This window comes from Typopeltis vanoorti, chromosome 4 (assembly GCF_054136105.1).
Source record: "Typopeltis vanoorti isolate ZY-2024b chromosome 4, IOZ_Tvanoo_1.0, whole genome shotgun sequence".
In the NCBI taxonomy this organism is placed as follows: domain Eukaryota; kingdom Metazoa; phylum Arthropoda; class Arachnida; order Uropygi; family Thelyphonidae; genus Typopeltis; species Typopeltis vanoorti.
Window position 1 is genome coordinate 106,434,548 of NC_143552.1, and position 26,070 is coordinate 106,460,617.

The following is a 26,070-nucleotide window of genomic DNA, read 5'->3' on the forward strand; positions in this document are numbered from 1 at the left end:
GTCGGCGAGTCTTCTAATAAAGTAATGGTGCTTTTTATTTTCTGAAAGCCGTATTGGTTTTGAGAGATGATATTGTACTTCTGTAAATAGTTCTGTAGTCTGGTGTGTGTTATTTTTTCTAGAATTTTTGAGATGACTGGTAGTGTAGCTATTGGTCTGTAGTTCTGAGTATCGTTTCTTTTGTCGTGTTTGTATATTGGCGTAATTACTGCTCTTTTTAGTTGTTGTGAAATAATGCCTGTGTCGAATATTATGTTCACGAGTTTCAAAAGTATTGGATTTATTTTTTCAAAGTATGTTATAAGGTCTGTGAGTCTTATTTTGTCTATTCTTGGAGTGGTCTTTGGTTTTAGTTGTAGGATTGCTTCTTTCAGTTCCTGTTTTGTTACGGGTGGAAAATACATCGTTTGTTGTTGACTTTGTGTCGGTAGTTTTTTGTTAATCTTACAGTTGATCTCAAGTACAACAACAACAACAACAACAATAATAATAATAATAATGCACTTCGTGCTCTGGATTTTTGTTTCCAAAGTATAGCCTTGGCACTATTTCTTTTAGGACTACACCTCTGGAGACATTAGATCTAGAAGTAGTAAAGTCTTTTGCGGAAATTAAGGCTAGAAAGGTTTCTTTTTATTAAAATAATTAAAACTGTTAATTCTTGATTTAGAATTTTTCATATTTGTTTGTCATATTTAATGTGATTTATGTAGTATTTATAAATTGTGTTAAAATTATGTACTCATTATGTAATAAACAAAAATATTTTATTTATTTATTAATATTATTTATTTATTCACTAGATATATATTTAAAGGCTTTAATGACTGTTACCGAGAGATAAAAAGATGACAAGATATATTTGAAAAGATATTACTAGTTTATTAGTTTCGTTGAATAAATCAACATTTTCAGGTATCACAATCAAAGAAATATATAAAGAATTACAGAGACTTAAAATTGTAATAACAGTACAAAAAGACAGTAGCATGTTTGAAAACAAAATGCGAGCTTGAGTTCCAAACAAACGTATATTACACGCTGTCGCGAGTGCGCCAATACTGAACAGAGGCAACGTGTGCGTCAGAGAGAGATTGAAACTTAGGCTGTTGTTGATATGAGAAGAATCTAGAGAAATTTTTCTAGATTCGACAATCTTTCTTTCGAGATCATCATAGCACACATGGGTGTTAGAAGTTTGAGTCCAATTTACAATGTGTTTGGTGGCCTTCGTCTGAGTTAGCTGAAAAGAGAACTAGAGACTAGGGAGAGCGCTGGCTCTAGTCCTGTTATAGGAGATATCTCTACGGTGTTCTTTCAAACGTAGAAGGATGGATTTAGCAGTCTGGCCATAGTATGGCTTTCCACAATCATATAAAATCTTGTACACTCCTGGAAACTGAGTAGGAAGATGTTTCTCCTTAAATTTACTAAGTATTGAACGAAGTTTTGGGAGCGTAGTGAAACAAGTTTTGAAGTTAAACTTCTTGAGAATTTTTGCCAGTTTTAGTGAAAGAGAGCTGATGTAAGGCAAAGAGATGAAACCCTGGGGGAAGAGGGGTCTTCAGAAGTAGTTGAGTGACTGGGGGAAAGAAATTTGTCAATTTTCTTAGGAGAGAAACCATTATTAATAAAAGTTTTTTAAGAAAAAGGAGTTCATTTTCAGTTATATATACAGGGTGTTCGGGATAAATTTGACAGTTTCGTAAGGAAAAAGAAAATCTTTGTATCTATTAAATTTAATGAATTGACAAAAAAACATTACAGGCAGAGTTAATTACAATACTATCAACAAGATTTACTCAAAATAACCACCATTAGCATCGATCACAGCTTCAATTCTGCTTCGGAACCTCGAACAAGCTGATGCTACAGTCTCCCTGGGAAGGGCCGCAAAAACTGTTTTAATTTTATCCATTAACTGGGCTTTTGTATTACTGGAAGTGCGATTGGTGTCTTTTTCAACTGCGCCCCATACAAAATAATCCATGGGGTTAAGGTCTGGGGAGTTTGGAGGCCAAACATTTGGACTGGTGAAGTCGTAGAAATTTTCAGACAACCATTTTTGACTTTTCCCAGAGGTGTGGCAAGGGGCCGAATCCTGCTGCCATACATACGGCCTACCATTGGCTACCCTTGTTATCCAGGGCTTGACTACAGTTAGCAACTCCACGAACAAAGCCCGAATTCCAATGCCAGGGTTCTTCAACACCTGTTCCTGCAGATTTGCGAGGAATTCTGCTGTACGAACGCAATCAGATCGTCTGCTAGGGATCTTTCTTCTTGCTACATCCTCGTAGTCACCATTGCAAGTCTCTAGTTCATGCCTGATTGTTTTTACTGTATTCAGGGAGCATTGGGCAGCAGTCGTAATATCCTTATTTTGATGGCGGGCACGAATCATCATGATACAAGTTATTCTCTTCCATGATTCAGGTGGGTTCCAGCTATCCATCCTTTCTGACATCTTGTATATGAATGAAGAAGGGTCCAAACTTTTAAATGAAGAGAAGTGTGTGTTAATACATGTAACTTACGGAAAAATATAATTAATTATAAATATGTCAAATTTATCCCGAACACCCTGTATAATTTTTATATATACATATATACAATTTCGACCAAAGGGCGGAAAAAAAAAATCTTGCCCACACTCACAAATTTGCTCGGGCGGGCGCTATGCGTGGGGGTAATTGCATGATAAAAGGTAGAATGCCGATGAAGGTTTGATCTATGAAAAAACGCTGGTAACAACTGATAGTTTTGTTACCGTTATTTGGCTAGTATTTGTAAAGTAGTTTTCGCAGTCGGTAAGAATATATTTTTGAATGAATTTTTTATTCTTGTTTTACTGTTACTCGTTTATTTTAACAAAAGCAAGATACTACTGTTTCTATTTTTGTATTTTTTTAGCTTTTAACGTAATTATTATTTTTAAATTTATATTTATTAAAATAGAGAGTTAAAAGACCGAACGCTGAACTGAAGCCTTTTGGCTCTTTATTTTAGTAAATACTTTACGCACCGACAAGCAGAATTATCGGCAAAAGGTGCCCTACTTAGATCGCGGCTTACACAAATAAATCTTTCAGACGCCCCCACAAAATATTTTTTCTCTTTGGAAAAAAAATGCCAGGCAGTAAATTCCATTTCTGCTATCAGACTTCAAGATGAAAGCATCGCAGGAACATCCCATCATGCCATTCACGAAATATACTGAAAGAAACAAAAAAAATCTCTGCAACAGACCGGGACTACTTAGAAAACAAAATCACGCTAGATGAACTGAAAACCGCATGCACATCTTTGCCAAAGAACAAATCTCCTGGCCTTGGTCGTCTCATGTCAGAATATTTCCAAGTCTTCTGGAATCAACTTGGACCACTTCTCCTCAAAACACTGCAAGAAGCCTACATCAATGGCCTCCCACAATCCGTCACGACCTCAGTAGCACGATTGATACCAAAGAAGGGAGACCACACGGATATCCGAAACTGGCGTGCAATCTCTCTAATTAATACCGATTGCAAAATCATTTCCAAAATTATAGCAAACCGACAACACTGCCTGAAGTTATTGGCCAACATCAAACGTACTCTGTCCCAGGGAGATCAATACATGATAACCTCCATTTAATAAGATCTCATCCAAATCGCAAACAGCCAACATGAAGACCTAGCACTCGTCAGCCTTGATCAGGAGAAGGCTTTCGACAGGATAGAGCACTAGTACCTTTATGAAGTTCTAAAGGCATTTGGCTATGGTCCTCTCATCATTGAAACAGTGCAATTGCTTTACAAAGATGCACACTTCTGTTTAAAAATCCACAACATGCTCACTCGCACTTTGTCATACTCTGGAGGGATCAAGCAAGGATGTCCTCTCTCTTGTCAATTATACACACTGGCCATAGAACCCTTCTTAAAAAGAGTACACGACACCATCATCTCCAAACGAACCAGCATAATAGAGCCACATCAAAAAATTACCCTATCAGCATATGCCGATGACGTCACTGTAATAGTACGAAATGAAGAAGAAATGACAGTAACCGAAGAAGCACACAGACTATATGCACACGCCTCAGGGGCCAAATTAAATTCTGCAAAAACCACAGGCTTGTGGTCAGGCAGATGGAAGTCTAGAAATGATTCTCCGATCGAATGTACCTGGTCAAGCGAAGGACAAAGATACTTAGGTGTACACCATGGCAACACCAAAATATATAACACACTCAACTGGATACAGCTGCACAACCGTTTTAAACAGGTCAGGTGCCAGGTAAATGGAACAGCGTTCGTTCCATGTCTTCACTTAGAGGAAGAGTACTAATAGTTAACCAGATGGCTGCGAGTGTCTTATGGCATACCCTCAAAGTACTCACACCTCCTGAAAAATTTCTCTATCACATTCAAAAGGAAATCAAACGTTTCCTCTGGAACAAAACTCACTGGACAACATACCCTCAACTCTGCAAGCCACTCAGCAAGGGAGGTCAAGGCCTGATTTCCCTTGAAAACAAGATTAGATCCTTCAGGATAATCCTCTGCCTAAAGACACTTAAATGCAACCACACTTATGTAACCACCTTCGATTACATCACGAAATCATCCACCAGAGGATTTACACTTTCCAGAATCCTCCGAATGGCCAGTCCTGCACCATCTCCTCCTAAATTACCTCATTTTTACAAAGATGCTCTACAGCGGTGGAAAAACACAGGACTTAATCACACACTTACAGGATCAGCAGAGTCAGCTGTACTTACAGAACCACTATTTTCGAACAGAAACGTACCAAGTCTCACAACTGGCCAGCCTTTTCTTTTCCCTACATGGAACTAGGCAGGAATAAGAATCATAGGGGACCTAACCCAGATTCTAAAGTGGAAAGCATTCACAAGCCTACCAATGAAGGACCCAAAATCAACAGCTGCAAGCCTCCATCATAAAAGACTATCCAGATATCGCTACACCTCAAGAAATCCGTATTCCTTCTAGAAACTGCTCGGGGCCGATATTTCATCTTTTATAATCTGAAGCTTCAGTTCCAATTCTTCCCCCCAACTACAAGAAAATATACCACTTCCTCATGTCAGTGTCTTCATCCTTGTCCTTCTTATATTCATTCTTAACGCTCGCATCTACAAGGCTGCATATACCACTCGGTTCTCAGTGGGATCTGCCATACAAATCAAAGTGTGCCAAACCAGATTCCTGCATACAGTGGAGACTATGGCATAACATCTTGCCTACTCCTAAGATCTACAAATTTCAGCTAAGAGAAGCGGATCTGTGTCTATTCTGTGACGTTTCAGGTACTTTAGAACACACATATCTGACCTGTTCCCTGCCTCTAGCACCTGAATAACTAAATAGCAGGCTTTTATTGGAACTTGAATACTTCAAAGAAACAAGAACTGTCGAGAAATTCATAGAGAAATGGAATCCAACTGGTACCCTCTTCTGGATTGACGACGACAATACGCTTCATCTGAAAGATAACTCAGACCGAAACTGAACTGTAAATATTGAATTCATTTATTGCATTCTCTGTTGTATACCCAAAAGGAAAATGTTTCTTTCTCTGTAATGTATATACTTATAAAATATAAATAGTCCTTGTTACCTGTAGTGTAATGTATATTTTAGCAAGTTAAATAAAATTAAAAAAAAAACATCTATCTATATATATACTTTTAGAAAGATATTTAATGAGTAAAAAAACCGAGAATTAATTAAAAGCTTTAATGATAAAAAACACAACTAGTTTCGGCTTTTTACAACCTTGATCAGGTATCTTTTTAGGAAGAGGAAACAATAATAAAAACTGAAGATTCTAAAAAACTGAGAAGCACAAATAAATTGCAGTACATAACTGAAATAAAAAATTGTATTAACATTCAAGTTGTTCTATTTTACGTGCCATTATTTGCTTTATACGTGGTAGCAGACTCTCGAGAACTCCAGTACTGAATAACAGCAGTATGGTTATCAGGGATGTTATAGCTTAAATTGTTGTTTAAATGTTCAGGATTAAGGACGATCTCCCTGGATTCCACTATCTTTCTTTCAAATTCATCATGACAGCGGAAAATGTTTTCAGATCTATCCCAGGAAATTGAGTGACCTTGAAAATCCTCATGAGGATTGTTAGAAAAGAGAATATGGCTGGATAAGGCACTGGCATGTGATCTTTTATAGGAGATGTCTCTTTTATGTTCCTCCATTCGAAGTTCAATAGACTTATTAGTTTGACCATCGTGAACATTTAAAGAACAATTTAAGCTATAACATCCCTGATAACCATACTGCTGTTATTCAGTACTGGAGTTCTCGAGAGTCTGCTACCACGTATAAAGCATACAGTGGCACGTAAAATAGAACAACTTGAATGTTAATACAATTTTTTATTTCAGTTATGTACTGCAATTTATTTGTGCTTCTCAGTTTTTTAGAATCTTCAGTTTTTATTATTGTTTCCTCTTCCTAAAAAGATACCTGATGAAGGCTGTAAAAAGCCGAAACTAGTTGTGTTTTTTATCATTAAAGCTTTCAATTAATTCTCGGTTTTTTAGTCATTAAATATCTTTCTAAATGTATCAAAGTAACCGAGTCAATGCTCATGAATACATATATATATATATATACGTGTATAGATACACCAGAGGCATAGCTAGAGGTGTGTGTGTGTGGGGGGGGGGGAGGCACTGTGAACATTTTTGAACTTTTGCAGTTAACTCTAAAATACAGTCTCAAGAACTCAGTTCCAACTATTGTAATACCAAAGCGAATTTACCTCACAATGGCTGTAAGTGTTGTTAGTTGTGAGAGGAGTTTTTCTAAATAAAATTGATTAAGAATTACCTACATTACTATGAAATAGACATGGGCAATGTCATCGACGAATTTGCTAACAGAAAAGCTAGAAAAAGAACATTTTATAATGTTGAAATTAAAGTTTTACTTCAAAAAAAAAACAGCGTTTTAATTTATTTCTCTATACGTCGTTTTGACTTTTTGTAGTATTTTTGGTGTGTACTGAGAGGGGCGGCAAAAGCTCTATCTACACCACTGAGATACACACACATATATAGCAGTGAACAAATTAATCTGACCAAGCTGAATTTTCGTCACGTTTTCAGTTTACTATTTTCGGTTAATTCACTATTTTGGATGAGTGCTGCGTGTTTTAACTGTCTCTACGATATTTAATGTTTATTAATAGTGTTGTGCGCTTTTAATAGTGAAATAATTTAGTATTCGAAGGGTTTTAATCGCTTTGTCTAGCTATAAAATGATACATTTCCAAGAAAGCGTTTAAAAATATGTACTCTTTTTCAACACACATCCATGACTGAAAGACAAATTGCCAATGAATTATTTTGGGTACTATTACTGTGATTTTAAAGAGGTTTGGGGAAACAAGTTCTTTTTCTCTTGACAGAAAAAGAAAATGTGGGCGAAAAAAACTACACTTACTCGTTTACTAGTTAGAAAAGTAAAATGAATCCAACATTGTCTGCTGTAGACTTAAATATAGACTTGGCAGCTAGTGGGGTTAATGTTTCTAACATGACAGTCCGTCGAAAATCGTTGGAAGCAGGAAGCGCTGCCCATAAGCCAACAAAAAGAAACAACTGCGATGGCGGTCATGCAGAAAAATGGGCTGCAAAGTTAAAAGTGTACAAAATTTGAACTGTTGAGAAGGTAGAAGAAGGTCATATTCTCAGACGAATGCCATTTCTTTGTCCAATTAGAGCAGGTATCCTATGTTCGCAAATCAGCAGCTGAGAAGTCTTTCCCTGCCCCCCCCCCCCCTTCAACAAGCTCCTAAACACCCAGCTAAAAAGATGTTCTGGGATTGCTTTACACATGACGCTCCAGGATCACTTGTGTCTTGATTACTTCTCCATTGGAGTGATCAAGACACAATATTGGAAATAAGTGTAGTCCCACAGGTCCAGAAAGACAAAGAACTCATCTTCCAATAGGACTTGCTCCATGCCATACTTCAAAAAAAAAAAAAAAAAAAGTGAAAGAATTCCTCAAAAATTACCACATTCACTTGCTTCATTGGTCAGGTAAATCTGCTGACTTTGACCCAAAAGAAAATTTGTGTGCCATAGTGAAAAAAAGAGACTTGGAAAATTAAATCGTTATACAAAGGACAAATTAATATAACTCATTATAAAAGTATGGATTCGAGATACAGAAATAAGAAAAATGTGTTCCTTATTGGTAGTCTATGCTTAAGTTAATTAATGAACTAATTATGAACAGAAGTCCACACATAAATTATTAGGTAAAGTTGAGGTTTAATTTTTGTACATATATTATTGCGAAATTAAAATTTTTCTTTAAAATGTGAATGTTCGGATTAATTTTTTCGCTACTGTGTGTTATTACGAGCGTACGTAGTACCTTTGGAATGATAATAATTATAACAAAACTGATAGTTGCATAAAATACTGTAGTCCGCTCTTTTTGATAACGAGAAAACGATTATGTTATTTATATATGTTTAATGGTTAATGTATATTATCTGTTAGTATGCTGAATCGGTCAACTTGTATTCGTTTACTAACAAATAACAAAAAAAAAAAAGAGTGTCCAAATGATACCATCGTTTTGCGTTTATGATTTGTGTAATATTCACCTTTCGGATTATTTTATTCTCCGAGCGACGAAAAAAAATCAAAATGTTTATGTTTTTAGATGACTGTTGTCTTTCCTGTACAAATATTCCCAGATTTAGTCTTTTGATCAGTTCTGTTCATGGAAGTATTGCGTGGGCTAATATTGTGCGAATCGTATGGTTTATCTGTCAGACTTATGCAGTTTACACGTTCATCAATATTCTTTCATTAAACATGAAGTGAAGGAACACCTGTGTATAGAGAATAGAACCGGGTAGGTTCTTGTTTCCCAGATAGGAAAGAAAGAAATAAAAATCCTATTATGGGTCCGGTTACAATAGATCATTTACCGGAACCTGTTCTGGAATATATTCTTAGTTACTTGTCACCATATAGAGATTTAAAACAGTGTATGATGGTTAGTAAAAGTTGGTATCGTCACGTGCGCGGTGAGTTTTTATACACTAAGAAGAAATAATGTTCTGTTTTTATGTTAACTTTTCATTCTACTATTTGTTCATTGGCTTGTTCTCTAGTACTATTTGAATCCCCACATATGTTCTTTGATCCAACGTTTGGACTGCAAGAGTAGTTTTGTTATGGTTTTATGAATGACTGATAAATTTCCAGCCTTCGAGAAGGTATTTAAATAGCGATGGAAATTAAAAAAAAAAAAAAAAAAAGAAGAAAGATTGTAGATATAACGAATGGATTTTATAAAGTCTTAGAAGATACCAGGGAAAAGAAGATGCGGATGGCCGAAATAGACGTTCGTTATATATATATATATATATATATATATATATATATATATATATATATATTTATATATATATGAAATTAGTTTGAATGACTATATACCGAGAATGAAAAAGAAAAGGTTTAATGTTAAGATACTACTAGTTTCGTTGAATAAATCAACACTTCTTCAGGTATCAGAGGCAAAGAATTATATAAAATAACAGAGACATGATAAAATTACATCAACATATCTAATATGGCTCAGTTAAGTAAGTTTGAGCGCAGTCAGTGCTGTTGTGGCACACTCCCTCGATGAGTCTTTGGACTCCCTGGAGGTGTCAAATAATAAAACACAATAGTACTGTTGTGTTTTATACTAGATCTGTTTGATGTCATTTTATCATGTCTCTGTTATTTTTTTATAATTCTTTGCCTGTGATACCTGAATTAGTTGATTTATTCTACGAAACTATTAGTATCTTAACATTAAACCTTTTCTTTTTCATTCTCGGTATATAGTCATTCAAACTAATTTTCTATAACATTATCTACTGAATAAATATGAACGATAATATATCATGATCATCTCATCTCATCCACTTGATAATGGGTTGAGTCCACTAAGAAGAAAGGTTCTCCACTTATTGCGATCTTTAGCCATCTCACTCATGACCCTATAGCTGGGTAGATGGGAATGCTCTTTCAGCAACTTTATCCAAGTACTTGGTCTGCCTCTAGGTCTTTTTCTTTCTATATATCCATTCAGAGCTAAATATGGGAGTCTATGAGGGAGCTATTCTCTGAATATGACCAAACCATCTCAGTTGATGCTTAATGGTTGTGTGTATTATATTATCTGGGAAGTTTAAATCTGTTCTGACTTGATCATTAGTTTTGTGTTCCATCCAGTGGGTGTTATTAATTTTTCTGAGGCATTTCATTTCAAATGCTTGAAGTTTCTTGATTGATTGTTGAGTTAATCTCCAAGCTTCTGAAGCATAAGTAGCCATTTGGATAATAATTGTTTTATATAATTTTAATTTTAGATACGTTGGGATTTTTTTATTTTTCCATATTTTGTTTAGTTTATTCATGTTGGTCCAACCTAGGTTTAGCCTGTGTTTTACTGTTTTCATGTTGTTGAGGTTACTAGATATAAGATTGCCAAGATAAGCATGTTTTTAACTTGTTCCAGCAGATGATTTTCGAGATTTATAGAAATATTTTCTTCTTCTCTACCTATCTTCATTATTTTTGTTTTATGATGATTTATTTTCATACCCATAAGTTTTACAAGAGTCATTTAAAATATTAATAGTTTTTTCTAGCTGTGGTTTAGAATCTGCTAAAATAATGATATCATTTGCGTATTTTATGTGATTAATGTTGGTACCATTGATTTTTACACCTGGTTCATCAGCTATGGTTTTACAGACTTCTTCTAGGAAGATGATAGAGTTGAGGTGAGAGAGAGAGAGCATCCCTGCATCACACCCTTCTCGACTCTGAAATCCTCGGTTTTAATGTTGTTCATTTTAACAAAAGCTTTTGTGTCTCCATAATAATTTGTAATAAATGTTAAAATATCTGAATCCATTTTTATGTTTTTTAGGATAGTGATCAATTTGTTTCTATTAACTGAATCAAAGGCTTGCTTAAAATCTATAAAACAACAGTATATGGGCAGGTTGTATTCCTAATATTTTTCTGCTATATTATTAATGGTGAAGATATGGTTTATGGTGGATCTATGTGGCCTGAATCCTGCTTGGTTTTCCTCTATGATTTTTTCTGTAAGCACCTGTGTTCTCTTTTGTATAATTCGAATGAATAGTTTATAACTATGACTTAAGAGTGTTATGGGTCTATAATTTTCACATATTCTTTTGTCTCCTTTTTTGTGAATTGGTATAATAATTCCTGTTTTCCAGTCAGTTGGGATTACTCCAGTATAAAGAATTTGATTAAATAAAGTCATTAAGAAATTAATAGTTTCCTTGCCACCATATTTCCATAGTTCTATAGATATTTCATCTTTACCCGTAGCTTTTGAAAGTTTCATTTGGTTTATTGCATTTATAATTTCTGCTGGAGTTATGGGTGGTGCCTTTTCATATATCATCTTTTCTGTCAACTTTCCTCTTCCTCCTGTTCTTTTTGAAATAATGTTTGATAGTAGTCCTTCCAAATTATTTTAATATTTTGTATTGACCCAGTTTCTATATTATTTTTATCTTTCATTGTTAATGGTTTATCTTTATAGATCTTAGTTAATTCTTTGATAATTTTGTATACCGTTTTATTATCATTTCTTTTATTAGCTTCTTTGCACAGTTTTGCTTTTTCCTCCAACTAGTTATTTTTGGCAGATATGCACATTTTATCAATTTTGTTTTTAAGATTCTTATAATGTTGTTTATTTTCTTCTGTATTTTTTATATTTAATATATGCTTTGCTGTTCTTTTTTTCTTCTAAAGTATTTAGAATTTCAGGGGTTATCCATTCATGATTTGGTCTTGATGTTGTACCAAGTATGTTTCTTACAGTACTTGTACCAATTTTTTTACCTTGATTCCATGTATTTTCTCTCTCTCTCTCTCTCTCTCTCTATATATATATATATATATATATATATATTGCCGACAAAGGTTGGTTGATTGGTAGAGCCTCTGCTATTAATGGCTCAGTTAAGTAAGTTTGAGTGCGGTTAGTAGTTGGAAGGGGACCAATCATTTGATGCTGTTGGCACACTCTCCCTCGAGACTTTGGACTCCCTGAAGGTGTCAAATAATAATAATAATAATAATATATAATGTGCTCTATGGAAAAGATTATATTTCTGTGACAGTTTGAAAATAACACTATACAAGAAAAAAAAAAATGAAGAAAGGAGGTATCATTTTACACAATGTACTTATGGTTGAGGCAGTTTGTTGCTAACCAAGAATATATTAAAGGTGACTTTGAATCATCTTTCATTCATGATAAGGAAATATTTTTAAGTCTCAACAGTCACTTAGGGATCAAGGTGAAAATGTTATTTTCCTCAAGGCAGCTCGTTTCTTTCCTATTGAATAAAAATAAAAGGGTCTGAGACATACACAATAGGGAAATAAAACATAATACGTTGATGCATCATGACCTCAACTGTAATGCTAATTGTAAACAGCAGTTCCATCCAATATATAGATAAAACTGGTGATTACTATTACAAGGGGGGGGGGAACCCTAATAATTTTATATTTGGTTCCAAAAGTTTAGTAATAAGCGTTAATGTAACATCACCACACAACTATTTAGTAAAATTATTTGTATTACATAATGAAACAGCTTCTAGATTATTATTATCATGAACAGATCTCCATGGAGTCAAAAGATTCATCAGGAAGACTCATAAGGTTTGAAAGCAGTACCCTTTCATAATGTAAACTAATCTTTGAAGTTCAGTTAAGATATTGTTTTGTAACATGCCTTTTCAACCTAGAATGGCCTGAAAAAAAAAAAAATGCTACTGTTTCAGTGTGTAGAATAGTTGAAGGATTTTCTAATCCTTCATCCACCTGTGGTCACAGGTTCAACCTTTTGTGAGTGAGATAACATAAAAAATTGTAAATGAGTGGGATTATCATAAAATGCTTATAGAAATATGCTGAAATTAACAATATTTTACCCACTGTAGATGTTATCGTTACTTTCAGCATTATTTAAATTACAAAAAAAAAAAGCTTAGAATGTAGAAAGTTTAATTTCTTCATGTGCTGGTTGCTAGTGTAGTTGCTTTTTCAATAATTAAGTGGTATTCTGAATTAATACTTGTCTTTTAACTTTCAGAATCTAATTGACATAATTCATTTAATCAGTTGGGATAAGAGAAATTGTGTATATGTATATGTGTGTGTAATGTCCATGATTCTATGTTAACAAATCAAAAACCTTTGTAATTTACTTTTAGTAATGAAATACTTCTTGAAATTTGTAATATAGACTATTTTTCATTAGTCTATGTTGCAGATTTCAAATATGTCCATCTTGAGAATACTGATCACACATTTGTGCTGGTACACCTAAAACCCACCTAAATATTCTTGATGCTGTCCAGAGAAGAGCAGCTCAGATCATAGATGACCCTTCCCCTCACAGACTCAATGTCAACCTTTATCTCCCAGGTGCACTGCTTCAACTGCATGTCTCTTCTACTCATACTTCCACAGTCAGTGCCTCAGTGTTGATATATATCATTCTTTTGTTTTCTGTTGGTCCTGTTAAATCAAGAGCAGCAGTTGCCAATATCCCTTTTCAGTACAACTGAAAACACATCAAACTTGCTTCTCCTCGTCCTCATTTTTCTCATCTACATCGTTCTATTGAACAGCCTTTCTCAAAATGTGTTTCCCCAACAACAACAACAACCTCCAGCTCTTCAAGAAAACAATGGATTTCTGCTTTCCCAAATCTTACCTGCAACCTACACACAGCATTGATATGTTATAAGTTCTTATATCCAGGACTCAAGAGTTGCACTTATAATGGCAAGTTGTAACTACATGCTAGACAAAATAGAATTTTTTCCTTTATTTTTCCCATAATCTCCTTTGTGTGCATTGTATTTGTTATTTCCGTGAACTCCTTTATGTGGATTTTCCTTGGCTCAAGATTTCCTTGCCTCATTTTGTTACCTTCTTTTGCTGCCTTTACCATTCTTTTAATTTTGATTACTCATCTGACTTTTTTTGATTACTAATCTCTGAAAGTTGACTACACAGCTAATTACCAAAACAGTGAGATAATCTTCCTTAGAGATTTCAATGTGAATAATTCCGGTGGACTCTTCTCTAACTCCTAGGACTATATTGGCTCTTACCATCCTGCAATACACTTCCTCATAATTTTTGGTATCTCACTGGCTACACTTGTTCTTATATTAAAAACAGCCTGACTTTAAAGAGATAATAACATAGATCAGTGTGTCTGTCTAATAATGAAATTTTGGTTTCGTTTGATGTAATCTCCCTATTCATTAACATTCCATTAAGAGACTTTTCAGTTTTTGCAACGTGATTTCTGGAAGAGATTATTATCTTATTTAAATTCATGATTAGTGCAGGCTGTTTTGCATGATAGAACAAGTTATTCAAACAAATTGAAGGACCAGCAATAAGCAGTCCTGTCTCACCAGCTTTAGCTAATTATTTTATGGAGCATTTAGAAAAGCAACTCTTTTATGCTGTTTTTCCTCATTCTCATATATGGTTCCTTCTTATAACCTTATATGTTGGTAATACATAACTGTCAGATTTTAGGGAAAGACAATGTATACTAGAATATTAATTAAAAAACTTTAATATTTCCTATATTTCGGTAATGTTACATTACCATCTTTATGTTAAACAATGTTTAATTTTCTTGACCAAAAAGTTCTGGAAAAACTTTTATTGGGATTATATTGATCAAGTGTATATAATAAACAACTAAGTTATACCAACTAGTTTCACCAACCAAGTCTGTTGGCATCTTCAGGGTACATAACTGATGTAAGGCACTAAAAAGTAAAAAACTGTTACAAACTATAATCAACCGATTCCAATTATATTAAACAAAGAACAGAGCGCGTACAATACATTCATAGAGCGTGGATGATCTCACTTGTTGTTATTTAGGAACGTTCTATAGTTGGCACTATAATTCAGTTCTGGCTAGTTGAAGGATCTGATAAGGGTCTTCCAGATCACGGGCAAGATTAGTCCTTGGTTCCTGTTAAGGTTTTGTGTACAGCGGGCAACTGTTGTGGCCTCCTTAAAAATTCGGGAGCGGAAGTCCTCCTACATGTAAGGAATTGTGCTTCTATTCCACTCTATGATATGGTTCATTCTTGAGAAATGAAAAGCTAAACCCGATTTTTCTTCTCTGTTATTATTGACGTCACCTATATGTTCTTTTTGCCTAATTTCAAGGCTCCTTGAAGTTTGGCCAATGTAATTCAACCTGCACGAGCATGGTATGTTATAAACTCCAGCATATTTGGAGAAAGGATGGCTATCTTTTGGAGATCTTAAGAATTGTCTAATCGTTTCTGTGGGTTTAAAGGCCACTCTTATTTTATGTGGTCTAAGGAGTCTGGCAATCTTATTTGAAACTGTCCCTAAGTATGGAATAACGATGGTAGAAATATAACGTACATCATCTTGTTGTCTTTGTCGGGGTTCAGAGAAAAGTATCTTGTGGACGAGTCTTCGAGGAAATCCATTCATGATAAGGTTGGTGGATATCAGGGATAGTTCTTCCTGGAGGTCTTGTTAATCTGTTGTAAGGAGAGAGGCACGGTTCTTCAACATGTGTACAATACTAAGTTTCTGAGAAATGTGGTGTGAGGAAGTGAAATGTAAATAACATCCTGTATTGGTAGGTTTGCGGTAAACTGAGAGGTTGATACCACCATTCAGAAGCTTCTTAATTAAAGTGTCCAGAAATGATAATTGGTTATCTTCTTCAAATTCTAGAGTGAATCTGATTGTGTGGTGTAGAGAGTTGATTTTCTTAAGAAAGTCGAACAGGTCCTTTTTTGTGTGGTTCCAAACGATAAAGATATCATCCACCTATCTCCACCATACTGTGGGTTTAGGGTCTGTTTGAGTTAAGATTTTACTTTCAAAATCCTCCATAAAGAGATCAGCACAAGATGATGAGAGGGGGCTACCCATTGCAAGGCCAGTCAATTGCTGATATATGGTTTTATTCCATAAGAAAAAGTTTGATGTTAAACAATGACAGAACAGAGAAGTAATGTCTTATGGGAGCAAACTTTCTAAAATGTTGATCACTTCCTCCACAGGGATGTTAGTGAATAGAGATGTAACATCCAGGCTGGCGAGTAAATCCGTATTGGACATAGAGATGTTGTTCAGTTTCTCAACGAAATGTTGTGAATTTCGTATATAAGTGTCCAAATTATGGATGTGAGGTTTGAGGAGGCCTGCCAGGTGTTTACATAACAGATAAGTTGGAGAATTGATTCCGTCCACAATCGGGCATAGTGGTATTCCATTTTTGTGTACCTTAGGAGCGCCATATAGTCTTGGTGTTAGTGGATGCATGGATTTCAATCTTCGTTTTAAGTCTATAGACCAGTTCTCCATATGACGTATTAAATCGTTGGTATGGTATCATTGTGGTTCTTTAGTGTTGGGGCTGTGACTAGGACATGGTAGGTTGATGTATCCGACAATAAGCTGTTAATCTTATCTTCGTAATCACTGGTGTTTAAAATCACTGTTGAATTACCCTTATCTGCCTTCAATATAATAATGTCTTTCTTTTTCTTTAAACTGTACAACGTTCTTTTTTCCAGAGTAGTGATGTTTATGTTAGGAGTTCTGGATGATGAGAGGATGACACTACTTTTTAATCTAATATCATTAGTTATGGGTTCCGGTAACGACGAGACTGCCTTTTCTATATTACAAATGATATCCATTTTAGGGACATTATGAGGTGTTATCGCAAAATTGAACCCTTTTTTAAGTATATTGATCTCCGGTTTTGTTAATACATGATCCGACAAATTAAAAATAACTTTGCTGTCTGGTAGAGAAGGTTTTGACTTAAAACGTTTTGTATAAAGATCGTTAAATTTTTTGATTTGGTTTCGTTTGCTTGTTGTAAAGGCTTTATCATAGCTAGTAGTGACCATTCTATCCAAAAGCGACCATATATCTTGATCTAAAGTACTAGAAATATCATCATAAATCTGATAACAGTCTAAATCTATTTGGCTTAAAAGAAGTGCCAAAGATGTTTTAAAATAAATATGTTTCGCTCATCTTGAATGGAATTGTTCTTTTAAAAATAGAAACTTTGGAATAATCCAGAGATCATCCACGCTCTATGAATGTATTGTACGCGCTCTGTTCTTTGTTTAATATAATTGGAATCGGTTGATTTTAGTTTGTAACAGTTTTTTACTTTTTAGTGCCTTACATCAGTTATGTACCCTGAAGATGCCAACAGACTTAGTTGGTGAAACTAGTTGGTATAACTTAGTTGTCTATTATATACACTTGATCAATATAATCCCAATAAAAGTTTTACCATCTTTATGTTCCTTGAAGATAGTAATATAACATTACCGAAATATAGGGGGTATTAAAGTTCTTTAATATTCTAGTATATGTTGTCTTTCCCTAAAATCTGACAGTTACATATATGGCCCCTTGTTCATTTGTTCATGGCATCTTTGTGTTCTGTGGTCTTTTAGAGTCAGAATTACTTCATTTCCTAAAAAAAAAAAAAAAAAAACTCTTTGTATTCCTTTATCAAGTTCACTATTAAGCATGAATTCAATAACTATTTGTCCTATTGGGATACCTTAATAATTTAAAATTGTACAGATCAAGTTGAATTTTCGGTTTATTGAAATCAAACCTTAACTGACCAATACATTCACTCATCCTCATACTATTATTCATTGCAAAAGATGGGTATTATCAAGTCTTGTATATAGAGCTCATACAATCTTCTATTCTGCTTCCTTTTTATTAGATGAATTAAATAAAATTAATCCTTTCTTTCATGCTTACACGGTGATCAGAATACATTATGGAAAATTATGGAGACAACTACCGGCAGTGTTAGAGCAAAACTTTAGTTTAATATAAACCAAAATGAACACTCAACATTTCGACCTTCATATCAAGGTCATCCTCCAAAACATCTCTCCTTACCAGGTGTTTGTCCAGTACAATGCTTATGTCATCTTTGGACAGACTGACTGCTCTGCTTTGATTAGAATCCAAGAACATTGAGACTATTGCATCTGGAGCATTCACATATATACAGAGAAACAAGTTGAACTACAATCTACAAGGTTTGCTAAAGTTACTGACCAACCATTACAACAATTATTGGTGAAAAAAAAGGTTTTTATTAAAGATTTTTTTTTTTTTTTTTTCCCACCAGAGGTTAGGCCAATAATTGTTGTAACGGTTGGTCAGTAACTTTAGCAAACCATGTAGATTGTAGTGCAGCTTGTTTCTCTGTATATATCTGCATGCTCCAGATGATAACCTTCATATGAAGGTTGAAACGTCGAGTGTTCGTTTTGGTTTATAATAAACTAAAGTTTTGCTCTAACATGGTAGTTATCTCCATAATTTTCCATATTGTAAATAAAATTAAAAGCAATCTGATGTCTAATGGATACAGTGAAACAACCATTCAGAAAATTATTAATAATTGTATTGTCATCTGTTGACCAGGCTTCAATCCAGTGATGTGAACAGAATTTCAATACCCTACCTTAACCTCTTTACCACCCATGGTAGATGAAATAGTGAGACCAAATTGCACTTCTTATCCATGTTATTCAATAGGTGTTACGGAATCATATCCAGATTTTGCTGAATGTCTATAGACGTCATGGCCAGTAGAGGTGCTAAAGGAAACCTCTGAACAAATAACATGGATTCTTTGCTAATTCAATCTATACACTTCCTTCAAACCAGTTCAGAAACTATTTTTTTTTTTTCTTACCATCTACAAAGGATGCATTGCCTTCTATCTCTCTCCTTACCAGGTGTTTGACCAGTACAATGTTTATGTCATCTTTGGACAGACTGGCTGCTCTGCTTTGATTAGAATCCAAGAACATTGAGACTATTGCATTTTTGGAATCTTACAAGTTTGGCCTTGCCTCTCATGCTGTTCACAATAGGTATTCTTAATTCCAACATGTTCACATTTAATCATCTTTTCTTTGAAGCATTAAATGTTCGAAATCTTCTTATTAATAAATTACTAGTAATAAGTGTAATTAATAAATTACACTTATTACTAGCTGCATCTTCCAACATCGTTATGACAACTTGAAAAACGCTCCAGTATTAATTAATACTTTTGCGATCAGTTAGAGATGAAATACTGTCCTCAGTTCTTCCCGTGTACAAATTTCTTATTAATCTAGTTATTTATTATTAAACGTTCTAGCAAATAAATCATGTTTTTTTTTTATGTTGAAAATTTCCATTTTAATTTTTGATGTTGCCAGATAATGGTAGATTCAATATTGACCTATCTATATCATGCAACATTTATCAAATTGGACAAAAATCTTATGTGTTTCATGAGATGGTCAGTTTGATTAATCATGAAACATGTGCTTCCAGGGCCACATTTATACTTTTGGAAGCCCTAGGCACAACATCATTATTGAGGCCTCAAAAGAACAAGTCTATTTCAGTTAATCAAATTCATACGCATTTTTTTTTTTGGTTTATTGAAAATACAAGTAGACATTTCCATGATAACTTTTAATAAAATAAGAATAACACAAAATTGGTATACATATATATGTATTTAAAAAAGAAAATAATAAATAAATCAGTTCAAAAGTAAATTGAAAAAAATAATAATTAAGTTTTTTTTTCTGGCTTTGGTTTTTGGAAATATATCTAATGTAATCATAATCAGTCGAGTCCATTACTGATTCTATGCATAATAACGACAGGTCACTTGTTTTATTTTGGTGCAAGTTGCTTCTTAAATAGTTTTTTTCAACATTGGAAATGAGCGTTCAGCACTTGCATTTGAAATAGGCATCATCAAAAATATTATTATTATCAACACCCGACCTCCATGGAGTCAGAGACTCATCGTGGGAGGTACTCACTATTGCATACAAAGCTTATCCAAATTCATCTTAAACTGATTCAATGTGTCTACTTCCACAACACACTCAGGCAATGCATTCACCACCAACTCACATCCACTCATCAACTACCCTCCATGCAAAGAACCTGCTTCTCACTCCTTTGCTCAAACCCTCCTTATACAATTTCCAGCAATGGCCTCTTGTTTTACTTCCCTCTCTAATTTCTATGAAAAATCTCTTCCATATTTACCTGATAACAACCCCTGACCAGTTTATATATCTCAATCATATCCTCCCCCCCCTTCCTCGTATTCATGAGGCTCTGCAACTTACATTCCCTTGATCTGTCCTCGTACTCCACATTCCAAAGACCATTGACTACCTTTGTGAATCTTCTCTATAACCTTTCCAACATATCCTTGTCACCATGAAAACCCGGCGACCAAATCTGTGCACAATAATCCATATGAGGCCTGATCAAGGCCTTATACAATGGAATCATAACTTCTCTATTTCTGCATGTCATGTCAGGGTTCTCCGCATCATTGCCATTATGCGATGTGATGTCTTCACAACTTGTTCAATGAAGGATCTGAATTTCAGGTCCTTGTCCACCATCACATCTAGATCTCTCATCTCCTCTACTTCTGTTAAAGTTTCCCCATCAAGTGTATACTTGGCATCCCATCGTTGCTAACCAAATCTCAAAACCTTACACTTGGCAACATCGAGCTGATAGTTTCCACTTACCTGCCCATTCATGCAAATCTATTCAAGTCCTCTTGTAAGGCGTTAACATCAGCCTGATTGTGCATTGCTCTCCCCAGGTTTGCATCATCTGCAAACAGCTGGATATCACTAGTTAAACACAACCCAATATCATTAACATACAAATTGAACAACAATGGCCCCAAAACTGACCCTGACCCCTGTGGCACACCACTGGTGACCTTTCACTTTCGAGATATTGCACCCTCATATACAACTTTCTGATACCTATCTGACAGCCAGTCACTGATCCAACACAGAAGTCTGTTATCCAATCCCATCACTTTCAATTTAATTAAAAGCTTGTCATGTGGCAGTCTATTAAAAGCCTTTGCAAAATCCAAGTACGCCACTGTATATGCATATCCTCTGTTCAAGGTATTTGTCACTTTGTTATAGTACATAAGTAAGTTAGTGAAACGTGATCTCCCCTTAACAAACTCATGCTGCTAATGGCAGAGAATACTGCTGTTATTAACCCATTTCTGTATCCTACTTCTCATCAATCTCTCCAGGACCTTCACCACAACTCCAGATATACAGACCAGTCTATAATTTGAAGCTACAGTCTTATCACCACCTTTATGTAGTAGAACAATTTTACCCTCCTTGTTTCTACGTTTGGAAAAGTAGACCTTAACCCATCGTTTATAAATTTGTACATATTTTTAATTGTAGACTTTTCTTCCTTTTATTTATCAAAAATTGCTGAACTTCATCAATAAATTTTATGAGTCAGTATTAGTCCCATAAGTTTGTAAAATGTTGTTAATACTAGTCTTGTCGTATATAAATAAGAGAAAAAATTCATTGAAAAATATATTGTTATCAACTGCGACAACTACTTTAACCATATAATTAGGTATATATATACTTGTATACTGCTTTACAAATACTAGCCAAATAACGGTAACTAAACTATCAGTTGTTACGCATGCGTACGAATGACACTTAACTTCCTATCGGCCGAGGTGAATGAAATAGCCAGACCACCCCAGAATTTTTCATGGATCAAAACTTCATCGGCATTCTAACTTTTATCATGCAATTAACCCCATTCGCCGTTAATCTCTGAACGGTGAATTTAGAGCTGTTAACTGCGGTGGAGTGACCTTTGTGTCATTTGTCTTTACGTGTACTGTGTTACTTGGAATTCCCTTTACTGTCCTACGATATTTGACCCTTTCGTGCTGCACAAATTTTTCAGAGGCCTCTAGTTTTTATATTATGAATTTAATATTTAAAAATAAGTATTTTATTTTGCAACTATAACCAGTATATACCATCTTGTAGGCGTGGCAAAGCAGTGCACTGGGACCTCTACCTACCCACCTACGGGAATAAAAATGTATGCAGTAAATATAATTTTTATTATTTAGCATAAAATAATAAAAATATATATTTTATTATTAGATTTATTGGCACTTTTAACAAAAATCAATGTTTAATCATAAAAAACATGTTCTAAAGCGAGGATTAATCAACAAAAACTTTGGCAAATTTTTTTTGCAGAGAATTGATTTATAATTGGCTTAAAATCAATGGTCTTCAGGATGTCATTTTCCAAGCGCATGAGTGAAAGCCAGTTCAAACGCCGCTGCTCTGTTGTGCTGTGAAGGTGATTCTTTGTAAATTTCAATCTTGAAAATGAACGTTCCCCTGTAATGTTGGTCACCATCATGCACATGAACACTCTAAGTGCAATTTCGACATTGAGAAACACAGATTAATTTCTCCAAAATTATTTTTCTATATAACGTAGGGAGAGTCTCACAAAAATATATTTAAAAAAATTATTTATAGTATAGTATGAATTGTATTTAGATATTGACGTATTGTGCGCCATCTCCAGTTCTCTTTCTTAGCTCAGTGTTCCAGTGAGAGGTCAAGTAATTTATACACTCTGCCATGAGATCTCTCATGAATAATACGGCAGCATGGCCCCCCCCCCCCCCTGGGCAACTGCTAGTGTGCCCATGCCTTAAGACGGCTCTGACTATAACTAGGCTGTTGTTTGTGAGGAGTAAGGTTTTTAAAATGTGGCCCCATAAAGAGTGAGGCCCCAGCTTGTGCCTAATGCGCCTTGTGGTAAATGCAGCCCTGCTTCAAGTAATATCCTTCTGATTAAGCTTGTCCTAAGTAATATTATTCAGATTGAATGGTTTCATTTAATGTCTTTGTTAGGACTTTCTAATTTACCATATTTTATGAAGAAGATAATGAAGTTTAGTCGTCAGAAGACAATGTACATGCTATATTTTCCACAACCTGGAAAATATATATATATATATATATATATATATATGAGCTACTACTTGCATATAGAGGTTAATGACTTCATATCACTTGCTTTAGTATGTTTCCATAATGTAAAGCACACCCGCTTTCAGACGTGTATAAATGCTATGCATAATGGGAAGGTCACTACCCAGACCGGTTTCGACCTTTATTGAAGTCTGATCAGGGTGAGTCAGACCTGGAATGATTCCAAGGTTGAAGTAATCAGAAATCATATATATATATATATATATATATATATATATATCATATACAAGTAGCCAAGAGTTGCTTAACCTTATTAATAATAATAAAAAAAAAATCTCTGGATGAGACAAAGATGAAAGTTTTTTTACCTTGGTTTTAGTATACGTTAACGATACCAAGAAATTTTATACTTGGTTTTAATCCTTTTCCCAAGGAAGCAAAACAATGTCCTGCGAGTGAAATATATTAACGTCTGAGCTACTACTTGCACGTGTATGTAGAGGCTATAAAAAGGCTAATGACTTCGTATATAGAGGCTAATGACTTCATATCACTTGCCTTAGTATGTATCCCATAATGCAAAGCACACCCCCCCCTTTCAGACGTGTATAATGCTATGCATAATGGGAAGGGTCACTACTGACCCTGCAAGCTTATCTGAAGGAAGATATAGACAACGTAGATATTTTAATACTAACAGCAGTATCCACATCAAATGAAGAGGCAATTATCTACCAAATGCCAAACTTTCAACAACACAAACACTGCAGATAAACTAAACTAGGTGGTGGTATAATATCATATCCAGATTTTGCTGAATGTCTATAGACGTCATGGCCAGTAGGGGTGTTAAAGGAACCTCTGAACAAATAACATGGATTCTTTGCTAATTCAATCTATACACTTCCTTCAAACCAGCTTAGAAACTGTTTTTTTTTTTTTTCTTACCATTTACAAAGGATGCATTGCCTTCTATCTCTCTCCTTACCAGGTGTTTGTCCAATACAATGCTTATGTCATCTTTGGACAGACTGGCTGCTCTGCTTTGATTAGAATCCAAGAACATTGAGACTATTGCATTTTAGGAATCTTACAAGTTTGGCCTTGCCTCTCATGCTGTTCACAATAGGTATTCTTAATTCCAACATGTTCACATTTAATCATCTTTTCTTTGAAGCATTAAATACTCGAAATCTGCTGAACAATTGATCTGACTTGGAAAGTGATTATTGTTAAACTGTACATGATTTCACCATATTACTCAGATGAAAAAGTATGAAAAGGTATAAAAGTTTTACAGTGGCTACAATGCATAATTCAGAAGGACTAGTCAGAGGGTCAAATTTCAGATGATTGGAGTAGATTTATGCAAGTATTGTGCAAGAAAAGCTTGGTGAAGAAAAGCTGTATTCAGGCCAAATAGAGGTTGTCAAGATTGCTTTAAGACAAAACAAGTGAGAAATCCTGGGAATATAACAAGGATCCATATTTACGTTTCATTGATCTGGAAAAGGCATATGAAAAGGTGCCAAGAGGAAAGCTGTTTAAAATACTACAGTTATATGGTGTAAATGGGGCATTATTAAAAGCAATATATATATAATCTCTGCTTGAGCTGTAAGTCAACAGTTAGAATTGAAGGAGGTACAGAAAGAACTCCACTACAAAACTAAGCTGTGATGGCCAATAATAGAAAGAAATATCAAATTGGCAGTACTAACAGGGAGAGAAAGACAAAAACAGAAAGGTTCAGATACAGTTGATAATTACATCAGCAGCAGTATGCCAGACTAGGCTGTGGATGGCCCTTTACCAACCTGGCTGAATTTTTTCCTTATTCCAAAGTCCGAGGACAGAAGAAACTGGACTGCCACTCTGGAAAATGACTAGGACAGGCTGGCAGAGATGATCAGAACATGGTAAGAGGAAAAAAATGAAAAATAATGAAAATATCTGGAATGTTGCTACTTTGAATGTTAGTAGTATTCATCACAAATACCAAGATCTAGACAAAACTTTAATATAAAGAAATATAAAATTAGCAGTAATAACAGAAACAAAGAAACAGAAAAGTTGAGATGAAAAAGATAATTATATTACATAGGAGTCAAAGCAGAAAAAAGAGCAAAAGCAGGAGTAATGATTTTTATCATCATCAATTGCCTGATAGGTATACCCTAAAGGGGTATTCAATCTATTATGAGCACTATATGATTGACTTTACATTATTATTAATTTCCTATCAACATTTTTCCACCAAAGTAGTCTATTACTTATCTGCACTCTAATATTGTCATATCTATTCACATTTTGGGAATCTAAGGCACTTCTGACTGAATCAATCCACATACCTTGATTTTCCTCTGGGTCTTTTACCTGCCATCTTGACATCAAACACTTGTTTTGTTAAACTTTCCTCTCCCATTCTATTTAAGTAACCATACCACTTAGGTTAGTTCTGCTTACACATCATTCTTGAAGTTAACACATACTAACAATGTAAAGTTCCTTCTAATATCCTCATTTTTAATATGATTCTGCCTTTGATGCCATCTGTTCAGGCCTGTAATTTTTCTAAGAACTCTCATATTTGAAGTCTCCAGTCTTTGAATAAGTGCTTTATTTCTAGAGTCTAGTTCTCAGATTCATAACTTAACTGAGCACTGTCTTGTATACTGCTAGTTTAGTTTTGGCTACTTTCTCTCTTATTCCATATAAATTTATTCAGCTGGCTCCCCACCATATTAGCTTCACTTATTCTGTTGTTTCTTTCCAGATTTAACTCGCCATCTTCACTAAAAACTGTGATTAAATAGCTGAAATATTTTACTTGTTTTGTAGGCTCTCCATTCAGAATGTAGCTGAAGTTTTCTATTTTTTCTTAGTCTTTTTATTGTGATTTTCATTCCAAATTTGTTATAGCTGTTATTCAATTTAGTTAGAGAATCCTGGAGCATTGGATGTGTTTATGAGTACAATAATTTCTGCATAAAGCAAAGAGCTAAGTTTTGATGT

General features: G+C 34.6%; 1 protein-coding gene across 3 annotated transcripts in view; it reads left to right on the plus strand.

The window, feature by feature from the left end:
- Positions 1–8,888: 8,888 nt before the first annotated feature.
- LOC150107578 (F-box only protein 42-like) overlaps positions 8,889–26,070 on the plus strand; it is a 190,802-nt gene continuing 173,620 nt past the window's right edge. Inside the window, exon 1 of one of the 3 annotated variants that reach the window (XM_090391401.1) lies at positions 8,889–9,087. In XM_090391401.1, coding sequence (XP_090247527.1) covers positions 8,961–9,087 — 127 coding nt within the window. In that variant the 5' untranslated portion in view covers positions 8,889–8,960. Of the gene's footprint in view, positions 9,088–22,115; positions 22,139–26,070 lie in introns of those variants that run through there. The other 2 variants (XM_090391402.1, XM_090391403.1) reach the window with 2 other exon arrangements.